Genomic DNA, 12,721 nt, shown 5'->3' with positions numbered 1-12,721 from the left:
GCAACTATAAACCTGTAGGCCTTACCCAAAAGACTCTTAAATATTCAGTTGCAAGTAAGATCTACCCTTGGTTTAAATTAAAGAAAAACAAAACAACAAAAACACCCCAAACAAACAAACAACAACAAAAAAAACCCACCAAAAAACCAACATGTTTTTGTCAAAGTTTCCATACAGGTTAGATTTCAATTATCTAACACAAACAAATTTAAGAGCAGAAGTAACACCCCCTCCATTACCCGAACTTTTTAATTTGAACTCCTTACAGTCACTTATTTTAAAATTATCTACTGTTTTCAATTAAGCTTTTATTCAGCTGTTGGTAGAGAATGTGGAGAGAACAGTTGTAAAGTCACCCTCCCAAACAGTAGATGCTCATAATACAGCTATTATTAGCTGTATGAACTTAAGAGTACAGCATACAAATATGCTTAAGTTAAACTCATTCATGCACTACTAATACTATAATGTTATAATTTTTAAAACTGGAGAAATATTGCCAAATGGCGACTTTAATATTTTCATTCAAAACCAGGAACAATAGCTCTAAAATTCCACTAAGAATAACTGCTAAATTACAGTAACAATACATAACTGTACATTTCTTGGGATACAAACTGGTTTACAACCATATGTTAAAACTATTAACTTCTTATTCATGCTCACTAGGCATACTTGATGGAATTCAAAACTTGAGACATAGATAATATATACATTATACTTTTCAATGGCATGATTTGTCAGGATTCAGAAAAGCTTGCATGAAAAGCTGTAAGAAGCTGCAATAAAATCTGTGACATCCATGGAGAACTGTTGTCCCTGATACCTTAAAGATGTAATTGTTTTATTTTGGTGTTTCTTTGACATTTAAAGTGATATCATTTACACAGTTCCTAAAGGAATAAGAATCTCTATACCCTTTCCTATCTACCTTTCTCTGCCTCTTCTCTGCTGAAGACAAGCCTAAAACTTGAAAGAATTTTAGCTTGCAAACTTAGATTTATTTTTTTTTCCTGTTGCTTAAATTTTTCATAATATATTCTGCTCAGAAGTTAAAAAATCCATGAAGAAAACCAATGGGAGATAGGTTTTAAGGGTAAGAGGACATACAGTATTGATATATCTGGAGAGAACTTTGACTATGATCTGGCATACAGCGCACCAATGACACTGAATTCTCTATCCTCTTTTCATGTTTGTTTGGGTTTTTCTTAAAATAGGATTATTTTTCAGCTAATATACCACCCATACAAAACATAGTGATGATAAAACATGGCCAAATTAAACAATAAAGAGATTTTTAGATATGCTTTACTCTTCCACTATGCACATTAGCTTCATCTGCCACCACCACCTACAAGAGCTTTTGTGCCTGTTGGTATAATAAAAGGCAGTTTGACGGGATGGAGTAAAGTAATGACAAATTAAAATCTGTAGATTAGACTCTCAATGCTGTAGTTGTGCCAACAAAGAAAGGAACTCCAACTTAATGCAGATGGAGATTCCTTCTAACTGCTGTGGCCAGACAATAAGAAAAATGTAGATAATTTGATCATAGCAGGTGGGTTGGAATTAGATGATCTTCAACGTCTTTTCCAACCCAAACCACTCTGATTCCATGATTCTATGAACTAGTTAACATTTAAAGAACAAAAAGGCATTTCATTAAATATGTAGATCTGCAAGATCTCTATTCAGTACAGCAATTACTAAGAACATGATTATGTTTACACCTTTTAGGTTAAAACCCAAACAAAAAAACCCATTCAATGAGTTCCTTATCCAGGAGATACACATAGGTGAATATTTATGAAACGAGCTGAATTAGGTCCTTGCTCTGTCATTTTGTGATGACAGTTAATTGTTGTGTGCCTCAGTTTCTCCAGCATGATGTATGGAAAGTCATATTTAGTCCTTTCATGGGTTTTAATGATAAATTTATAAATGTGCAATGAACTTCTATTGCCTTCTGAGTCTCAGTGAAAGCAGTACAGAAATAAAAAGTGTTGTTATACCACTGTATGAAGCTGAACCATTTGCCAAATGCAAAGTACAAGTTAAAAGCATTTCAGCTTAAGGAGAAAGCATGGTGTCCTGGGAGAATCAAACTAAGACTTCTAATATTGTTCCCAACTTTTGACAAGAAAGTTGTAGAAAGTAGTTGTACAAGACAGAATCCTGGAAAACACACCAGATCTACACTGCGTTTGGGGACACTGTAAGAAAAATTAAAGCAACAGATGCAAAGTAACACTGCAACTTCCTGGACTCTGTAAGTGAAGGAACAACTCTGAAAGTGCTACAGCTTACAACACACTTAAAAGTTGGGCCTTTCCCCGGCCCATTCCAGAAACTGACCAAATAAAAGTAGATCTGGAATTCACGGCACTCTGAAAAAGCAGAGCCCAAAAGCAGGCAAAAACGCATATGATCTACTCTGTGTAACCTTCAGCTCATTCACAGTAAATAAATAATCAAAATTACTGCAGAGCTGAAAACAGGTCCTTGGCTTCTGACTGGTATTAAGTACATGGAATTTTTCAGTAAGGAAGATTTAAAATACCAGGTGATGTTTAGATATACAAACCCATACTGAAGGTGAAGGTAGAACTACTTTTATATTCAGAATAATGCAATGAGTTTCTAGTTCTTGCTTGAACTCACACCAAGTAGCCTTTTCAAGGAGCTTTGTTTCAAAAAGTAGAATCTGAACTTTACACTGGATAAGTTATTACTGGTATAACTAAGTAAAAAAATTAAGGAATTTAAATGTCATTTTCTGTTTCTTTTTGTGTTCAGACACATTTTAATAGTTTGTTTGGATTTTTTTTTTTAACAGATTGTTAAGACTAAAATACCTTCCTGCTGACTACCATGCCAGTTTGTAAAGCAGGAAGGTTCAGAAATAAAATCATCAGCATATGGAGGCTAAAATGTGTAAAGTATAAACAAAGACTACTTTACTAATTCTTTATGATCTTAAGCAAATTATAAAAGGCTTCTTCAAAGCCAATACAACACAGATTAAAGCAAATATAAACAAAGAAAAATGTCAAGCTTAACAGAGGTGCTTAGATAAGCTTTTAAAATGTCACTAGCTTCTCTTTACACTCCATTCCACATACAAGCGTCTCTTCTCTGAAGAGTATGAATAATTTTGCTGCTCCTCAGCTCTTGTAGTGCTTGTTTCTGTGCCACCATTTTCACTCATCAATTATGTTACCATTTTATACTTCTGACAAGCTACTGACTAATCATTCTTTTCTTTTGAAATTCCATTTTTTTTCTTCAATATCATCTTTTATTTTTTGTTTTTTCTTGTTTTCTCCTTTCCCTCTAACATCCAAATCTTAACATGCTACAACTCACCTGTTTTTTGAAACATATTTCAAAAATATTTTAATACACCAATGCTTCCTTCCTCTAAAAAGCTTTGGAGACACACACCAATCACTGAACCCCCCAACTCAAATAGGTTAAAGGACTTTATCACAACTCCTTTCCTTTCTGCGCTCTAATCTTCATGTCTAGATCTCTAAATAAAGCTGTGTTTGTGTAATATATTTTCATGTTGCTGAATAAACAACTTTAGAAGCAAGGTAGCTTCCCATTATCATTTTAGAAAAACCTAAGACTGATCATAACCATATAATATACTTTTAAATACATCAAATGCCTTCTCCTACTAAGAACTTATTCACCAAACCAGGTTTGTTAACATTACCCCCAAACACAAGCCATTTTTATTAGACCAGACAGCCTGATATTTTAATTGTTAAGAATGAAAATGCTTTGTGATAAAGAAGTTGTTATCTTATTTATCTGAAAACTGCATAGATCACATCAGGCCTATGAAAATATTAGACTTTCAAAGTATGAAAAGCAGTGTATGTTAAATGTGCATATTCAAAACACATTAGAAATACAGGGGGTCATTTACATGTTACCAAACTTCATAATGTTCCAAACCTCAGCTTTTCCCCTTGCTTGTTTTAACGAAGAATACCACAAAGACATCTAATAATACCTGTAATAGTGTAATTTTAGGAAGGGGATTTTGTATTTCATAGGATTTTCTTAAATTAGAAAGTAACAGTATTTTTTAAATAATGGTATCTATTATTCACATACTACTTAAACATATGCAGCAATTATTTTTCAAGTTGGAGGGTATTTTGTGTATCTATGCAGGTGTGCAGACTAACAGCCCTTCTGATGTATTTAACTGTGACCATTATCCAGTATTTTGTTGTAATTAGTAACGTCAAAGATGCTTTGTTACAAATGTTGATACATTCTTTGTCTCACAAAAAATGTTTCCTATCAGATTTATAATGATTTCAAAGTCTCAGCTTGCTAACCCTGTGTTAGAAAACATCTCACAAGATCTCTCCTCCTAAATACATGTCTCCTACACTTAGCAACATCTGATCCCAGTTCAGGCACTTACAACTCTACTCCCCCTTCCCACTACATACACTGGGACTCTTTAATGCTTCAAATTCATCTTTTTTTCATTAAATAAAGTTAAGAGTCACAACTGCAGGTGCTGTACTATTGAGAGTCACTGCTGTGCCAACAGTTTCAATTTTAAACCTATTTTTCCCCATTGATGACATTAGAACTTCACCCACGGCTGTACCAGCTTATAACTTTCACTTTTAATTAAAGAAATTAAATTGGCAACATGAAACACTTTGCTTTCACATTAGCTTTGTTAATAAAAAGTGAAAGTTAAAAGCAGCATAGCTGAGGGTAAAACCCTATTCAGAGCTACGACCACAGTGAGGTGGAATGCAGGAATGGAGGTCTAAAAAAAAGATTTATTTTAAAATCATTAAAATTGCAGTAACAAATTTCTAAAAATACAGAAAATTATCTCAACACAATAATTCCCTCTTTGCTCTCTTCATGTCAGAATTGAGTTATAACTTTCCATTCAGAGAGTACTTCTCACAGAAAACTGCATTACATGCACTGTACTCTCAGAAGAGAGGAAAAGGATTTAATTGGCATGATGACTGAACTCATCTCTGGCTCAAAGAGGCAGCCCCTTCAAGTAAGGAAATTTGCATTGCCCAAGTTCAATGATCTCTCTCCAATAAAAAAGCCCTTCAGCCTACGGTACTATAAAAAAAAAAAAATCACTATCACCCATAAACATCAATTAACTTTGCAAACAACACTAAACAATTTTCATTTACTTATGTAATTATTCTTTTTACAAAATAGAAATATGACTCTCGTAGGAGTTAAGACAAGACCCTAAAACTTGACAGGCTTGTGTTACTAATACAGAGCACTCAAAATAATAGACTAATGGAATATATATATATATATATTGGAAATGAGTTTTCAAAATTAATCTGATAATAATCATGCATTTAGCCTACTTGAGTGGATGAATTAACACAGTAATTCTACCAAGATTTGCTTTATTATATAGATTGTATAATAGAAAATAGATTTTTCTGAAAACATGGGCAACCCCAAGCTGCACCTCTTTGCTATATTAAGTACTACCCTCTCAAAAAATTCATTCAGAAATAAAACTAACCAACCAAAAAAAATTAAGTACTATCTCCTATTCCTCGTGCTGCTGGAAATATTTCAATTATTAGCCCAGAACCAGAACCTTATTCAGTTTGACACACACAGCCTGCATTTTCCAGGTTTTGGAAATAGCTATGAAACCAGCAAGGAACATATCTTCTACTACAGCAAGACTGATGCTTTTGGGTTTGTTTTTTCTTTTTTAAGAAAGTCCAACGGCACACACCATGTCAAACATAAACTCCTCAAGTGATTTTAGTCTGGCTTTTGACCTTTCTGCAGTCTTAAGACTTTACTTAGCTCTTCTTGCAATTCCCTCTATGTCACTAAAGACACATTCGAAAGATCTCTGCTTCTGCACACATGTGGAAACAACAGGTTCTTACTAGGAAAACAAATGAGGGTGAAGAGCTGATTATCTCCTTTAAAGAAACTGCACTCAATGTATGTGTTCATATTCAAGACACCCCTTCCCTGTGACATTTTTATTTTACCTAATTATTCACTTATCAGGAAGATGATCCAGAAGTAACGGTAAATTGTGTGTTGCATTGCTACTATAGCATAGTATGAGTTTTCCTTTCCTATCAAGTGTGTCATCCCCCCAAATACCTCGCTGAAATGCAAACATGAGTCATTCTTCTCTAAATTGTGGTATGAAGTTTCTATTTCTCTAGTACTTATCAGGCATGGCAAGTAAAATTTTGTAATATTCTCTCATTCAACAAGCCAAATAATACTGTTATTTTGCTTTAAAGATACTCTCTAGCTTCACACTTATTTTTAACTGGGATAGTGACTTTTCTCAGATTGGCAAAATTTTTAAATCCCTTTTGGAACCTAACTTTGAGTCTATTTCCAATCCAATTTTATCTCTTTCTCTCAAAAACATTTTCTGAAGCAAAATCAACCCCATTATGGTTGCAGATCAATCAGAACACTAGTGTTAAATTTTCTTTTCTCCTCCTAAAGAAACCAACCCACTACCCAAAACAACAACAAAACCTGCAAACCCAATATCTTCTTACCCCTTGCTGAATTACAATGCAAAATTACTAAATTGGTTTCAAGGCTTCCCAAACACTCATGCTGACTCCCATTTCATTTTTGTCTATCCCTTTGTTTTTTCATCTTTTCAGTTGATTATTTTGTTAAGTTTGACTATTTAATACCACTCACTCCAATAGCCAAAACATTTCCTTGCCTTACTCTTTGTCAAAAACCTGGGCTTTGGCTGTTAACAAAGCTCCAAAGTGGAAATAATGAAAACAGAATTTTCACAGAACAGGCAATAGATGAGGCAATTTTGAAACTCTTCCTAAAATTACTCTGCTGAGTAACTTTAGAAGTATGTACAAAACATGTACAACATAAAAAAATCTGTTCATCTGAAAGTCACATTAAGAAGCTGCAGTTATAAATAAAAAAAAATCTGATTTTTAGATACAAGCATCTGTAGAAAAAAATCAGAAACAGAAATTTCATTTTAAAATCCAAAGTTTTCTAACCTTTAAGCACACAGTACTGTCAAGGTGATAAAGATGCCATGACTGGGGAAAAGACTTCTTTGCATCGTGGGTACTTCAGTCTCTACAGACAGTTTAACTATTACCCTTTTTACAGGCACAAATATCAACCACCACCCACAAACAGACATGAAATGGTTACTGATCTTTATCGCGATTGCCAGGACAGCTGGGGCAGATTTTAACTGCGTTCAGGTAATACCTGTGTCATTACAATTACTGCATTCTTTCCACAAAGACGTCTATCTCCTTACACTACTAGGCAAGTTTATAAAAGACAGAAAATTCTAAATCCTGAGTAAGGAATTAGTACACAGAAATTCAGAATAAAGGTCTCAATAGTTACTGATATTATTGCACGGGTGGTCTTAAGTTTGAGCAGCACCCTAGATTCAAAGGAAATAATGAAAAATCTATTATTTCAAATTAAGGTTGTAATCTGACCATATTTTGCCAAACTATGTCCTACACAAGTGCTGCAGTAGGTTGTCAATTCTTCAGAACAGAATGGCTGAGAGCCAGCTGAACAATCCAGAAAGAAGACACTATCAGTGTAAATTCAGTTCCAAATAAGCATTTTCACTTAGATCACAACAGCATAAGCACCTCCCAAAAGGTTCACAATACCTTCAGCTTCTCTTTCTGAACATTCATACTGATCAATCAGCATTGCTCTTCCATGGCTACTTTGTGGTTTAGTTTTGGTTATTTAACACCTTCAGATATTTTTCCAGTACACCACGTAGTTACGCCAAGCTGCCTCTTATCACTTTCCGGTTATAAAATTGATTTATGAATTCATTAATAAAATTTCTTCAAATAGGATATTATTATATTTGCTTGTTGTAGAATTCTTTGATTTGCTCTGTTATCTACAGTAATCAAACATTTTGATCATGTACTTATTTCCTAAATTTTGACTTCACAGGAGATTATTCAAGACTAAAAGAAAGAAACAACTCACAAAGATTATCAAATCATGAAGTCATTAAGGTTGGAAGGGACAACAGGAGAGGTCATCTCACCCAACCTGAGATCAGCATATATAAGGCTTCATGAAGTCAGGGAAAATGTTTTGAAGGATTACAAGCTACTGTATTTTCCTCAATGTCCTTAAAAAACCACAACCAACATAACAAACAAGCAGCAAGATACACAGAAAACATGAGTCATCAAGATGTGTTCACTGAATTAAGGAAATGGGATAAAAAATAAATACTTTTTTTTTTTTAATAAGCATTACTTATCTTTTTCAGTCTAAACATTTAAAGAGTATATACATTACATAGAGGTTTGTGGAATATTTAACAATGTGAACAGTCACAATTTAAGAGTGAAAATGGGACAGATTAAAGCAGCTACGCTGAGAAACAAATTTCCGACATAAGAAAAGGTAGGTTATTTTTCCAGGTATTTTTGTTGATTTTTTTTTTTTAAATACCTTAATTTATGAACATCAGTGGCACAAAATCAGGATGCTAAATCTTACCACTGAGTGTTAACTTGTTCTGTATTATATCTTCAGAATATACAATAAATAATTCAATGAAAATGCAATTAAAATTGAGATAACTAAAGGATAAACTTATTTGCACTTTGATATGATATACATAATTAAATTTTCAGCTACAAACAGGAGGTTTTATCTATACCTGTATGCTCCTGAAAGAGTATTATCCTAGTTTAAAAATTCAGCCTTTGGAATTAAAGTTAAAAAGGAACAAGTCCAGAAGAACTGATAGCTAACTGAAGACAGGCATGGATCAATAAAATAATGCACTTATACAGAGGAAGAACACCAAGAGCGACACACAGTATTTAAATTAAAATAAATAAATGAACAAAACTTTTTTTAAATAAGAGAAATCTAGTAACTCAGGAAGTAAGAAGCCTAAAAAAAAAAAAAAAAAAAAAATCTGTAAGAATTTACTGATTGTGTTTAAATACCAGAAGTGCAGCCTAGGATTTTCAAATGACACAGAAACCCTGGCATCTATTAAATTTCAAAGGCAATTGTGAAAATTATTTCACCATGTTATTCTGAAAAAGTTAGCCATTGCCTCCTATATTCCCAAGAACTCCTCAAATTCAGAGCTGTATCTTGAAAAATGCAGGAGAGTTCCAGGTGGTTAGGTCTGTAGTCATCAGATAAGATAGCATGACTTACTGAATTTAAGTTGTAATGTCACAACATCTTTTTGTTATAAGAAAAAAAAAGTATTTATGAAACAGATTTAATGAAATTAAATAATTGTTTGAAGTCTATGAATTGCTTAGTAGTTTAAAAAAAATAGAGCAAAACAGATACCTTGGCAGCCTTCAACAAGATTTCCCTCTCCTGTTCATCCTTCCTTTGCTTTTCTAAACGCTCCAACTGTTCAAAAAACTTTAACTGTGATCGGACATCTGTAGATTGTTCATACCACTCATCATCCTGTAAAATAAAACCAGTGTCTTATAAAATGTTTTAATTGAGACTACGCATTTAAAGACTATAGGTACTATAACTTAAAATCTTTCCATTTGTCCTGGGTTCAGCAGTAGCAGTCATTTTTCTCCTTCTTGGAATTGCTTTGTCAATTCCAAGAAGGAGAAAAATGACTGCTACTGCTGAACCCAGGACACCATTGTACTAACAATAAAAAAAAAATAAATTACCAATTTTTGTAAGCTCAGGGGAATGCAACCAGCCTGTGGTTAATAATGCAGCTAAATTTAATTAATATTTAAGCAAACTGAAAAAAAGAGGATTGATTTATCAGCAAGAGAGACATCAGAGAGTTAAAGCAAACACTAATTAAAAATCTTTAGGATGCTCAACTTTATTACTGAACAATCCTAGTTATAGTGTATAAGCCTGGTATTTGTACAATACAGAGTACCTGTATATGTACTCGTCTTGAACTAGTAACAGACATGATCAAGATGCAGCATTAAAAAAATAAAAGCATTAAAGCTAAAAATTCAGTTGAAAATAACCCTCCAATTACTATTAAAAATAGAGGAACTTTATGACAACTAAGAGCATGGAAGCTTTCCTAGGACCCAACAAACAATAAAAATTTATGACAATGAACAATGTCAGTCAGAACAGTAAGTTATTCACATTGCTTCCATCGTATTAATCTGCTTAAAATTCTCCTTTCTGACTGTAATGTTATGAATCAAAGAAAACCATTAACCAAGAAATATACAGAAGACAATGAAAACTGGAGACAACACTGTGGTTTCCCCCTAAGAACCTTTAAATACATCTTTGGCTTAGCACAGACTAAGCAAAGTGTTTTTTTTCTCAGATGCCATCCTAGGGAGAAGGAAAGAAGGACTTAACACTGCTGAAGCTGAAGAAGAATACTGGGAAGAAACAGAGATTTACTTTTAATCCAATGTAGTAGAATGTATTTCTCAATTGAAAGGAAAGATGCAAGTGCACACAGGCATAGTGGACTTCGGGGTTTTTTGAATCTATTTTTCTATCACAGTAATGTTAATTCTAGCCATAGATCCTAGTTAATTTTTCTCAAAAATGCCATATGTAATTAGTGTAACTGTGATTCAGGTTTGGGAAACTGGTGGGCATAGGTACAGTCCAAACTTTTTTGCCCAGGCTTTCACTCAAGGTTAAAACCAAACAATCAAACAAACAAATCCCTCAAGCAAAAGAGCCCCAAACCAGAGCTTCTCACTGTATATATATGCTGAAGAAATCTAAACACAGCTTAGTGTTTGACCATAGTGTGTCAATAGTTATTGTAATCTTGCTTTTACACCAGTTTAACAGCTATTAGCATCTTATTTAGGATATTTCAAATTGATCAATAAAGATGTTTGCTTTATTTGAATTTCAAGCTGGTTTGCAGAGTATTACTTAAAATTCCTCTCTGGTTTAATATATCTAAATAATTCTAATTTTCTTTAAGAATTCAATCACTAACAATGGGATAAGGTAGCATTTTATCTTGAAATGTTCTTTTTAAACAGAGCATAATGGTTTAATTACAGTGCAGAATTTGCAACTGAAATTTATTTGCTGGTTTAAGACAGATTGGTAGCTTTTGTAAAAATTAGTATTTGTCACAGACAAGGATATGTAAATTTATCATAGATTCCTTTATATTGAAACAGTTTTTATCCAATTGAAGGATACCTTGGTCTGAAAAGGAGACATCAAGAATCAACAATCTTAGTCACAATCTATGAACAGAAATAGCTTAACAGATGCTCCATGCTAGACACTTTAGCAGAGAAGATGAAAACTAATTCCTACAGAAGGAAGACAGATCTGGCAAACAGTGCTATCATCCCACACCACCTTCTATTTGCTGAGATGGACAAACCTGCCTTTAAAACACACTTTGCACAGAGAATGACACAAAACATCTACTGTATGTTATGAAAATCACACTGCATCATTCCACAACATACAGAATACCTTTCTTTGTACACTTACTTTGTACGATTCCATCCGGTGCTGGGTTATCAGTGTTACTTTTTCTATCATTGTTTTTAATCTGTTTTGTGTTGCATGGGAAATAAAAGTAACCACTTCAGCTGGCACATCAGTAATTCCAAATTTTTTAGCTAAACCAAAAAGAAACCAAAAGAGAATTAGCTTACCCGCCATAAAAAAAAAAAGACACCTTCTAAAGAACATAAAGTCACAACTTCATATTCCTGAACAGAAAACTCCACAGCAGTGTATTTATATGGCTTTGGTGATACATTCATGACCCCTTGAAAAGAGGTGTGACTGCATTTCAAAGTTTGAAAGAGATATCAGAGCTTTTTTTTTTTTAACCACTTAGAAATTTAAGCATAAGAAATTTTATTGAACCTTATCCTCGTATATTAAAATAAAGCATAAACAATTTGTTGTTCGACAAAAGACAAAGCAATTCCTTTATTTTCAGAAGCAATAGTGCACATTAATTTCAGTGTCAATGAGATGAGGCTGCAGCCCAAAGCATACTGTTGCTTATGTACTTTAGCCTACGCTACTGGCATGCTAGTGATAATAAAAACAGTTTAGGGAAAAAAACTATTAATTAAATACAAACAAATAAAGCCATATTAACAACAGTTATTAAGAAACGCCAATTGTCCCTCAAACACTGCTAAAAGTCGTGTTTGTAGTTATTTAGATATTTGGTATTTTGTGCTAAAGTTTATATGAAAAGCAAACTCTACAGTCTAACGTACTAATATATTAAGAAAACACCTGAGCTATGGAAACAAGATTATGGGTAACTCACAAGAATTCCTAAATGCATCAAAATAATTCCTGAATATTGGATATAAATTTGTAGATATTAATCTAAGCTATACTCCTACAAGGACACAGATGTAAGTAGTGCCAGTGGGACAGTATTCTGGATAAAAAACTCTGTGTCCACACACAAACATACATATATATATATATATATATAATACATATTAAAAAAATCAGCAGTTGCATTTTGTATGGATTCTTGGACTTGACCCACCGCAGGGGGGTTAACACTCTGATGACACTGAATCACTTTTCCACAAGGCTTTTAAAAACACTTGTGAATATGCTTTTGGTACGTACAAAACAGCACAGGAAATTCGTTTGAGAATATTGTTGAACACGTTTCCTGAGTGGCTAATTACAGAAGTAATCC

The 12,721-nt window shown here is 33.4% G+C and overlaps 1 protein-coding gene across 4 annotated transcripts in view; it reads right to left on the bottom strand.

Moving 5' to 3' along the window:
- The window catches only part of LOC133271965 (transcription initiation factor TFIID subunit 4-like), a 149,092-nt gene that overhangs the window by 74,750 nt on the left and 61,621 nt on the right, over positions 1 to 12,721 (bottom strand). For 3 of the 4 annotated variants that reach the window (XM_061458500.1, XM_061458501.1, XM_061458502.1), the window contains exons 11-12: positions 11,530 to 11,660; positions 9,388 to 9,513 (exon numbers count right to left, since the gene is read on the bottom strand). In XM_061458500.1, coding sequence (XP_061314484.1) covers positions 9,388 to 9,513; positions 11,530 to 11,660 — 257 coding nt within the window. Of the gene's footprint in view, positions 1 to 9,387; positions 9,514 to 11,226; positions 11,308 to 11,529; positions 11,661 to 12,721 lie in introns of those variants that run through there. The other variant, XM_061458503.1, reaches the window with a different exon arrangement.

The sequence above is a fragment of the Pezoporus flaviventris genome, unplaced genomic scaffold (genome assembly GCF_033815535.1).
Source record: "Pezoporus flaviventris isolate CSIRO_AGI_PZ_B2104156 unplaced genomic scaffold, CSIRO_AGI_Pfla_v1 ptg000027l, whole genome shotgun sequence".
Taxonomy (NCBI): domain Eukaryota; kingdom Metazoa; phylum Chordata; class Aves; order Psittaciformes; family Psittacidae; genus Pezoporus; species Pezoporus flaviventris.
This window is presented reverse-complemented; position numbering and strand designations above follow the sequence as displayed.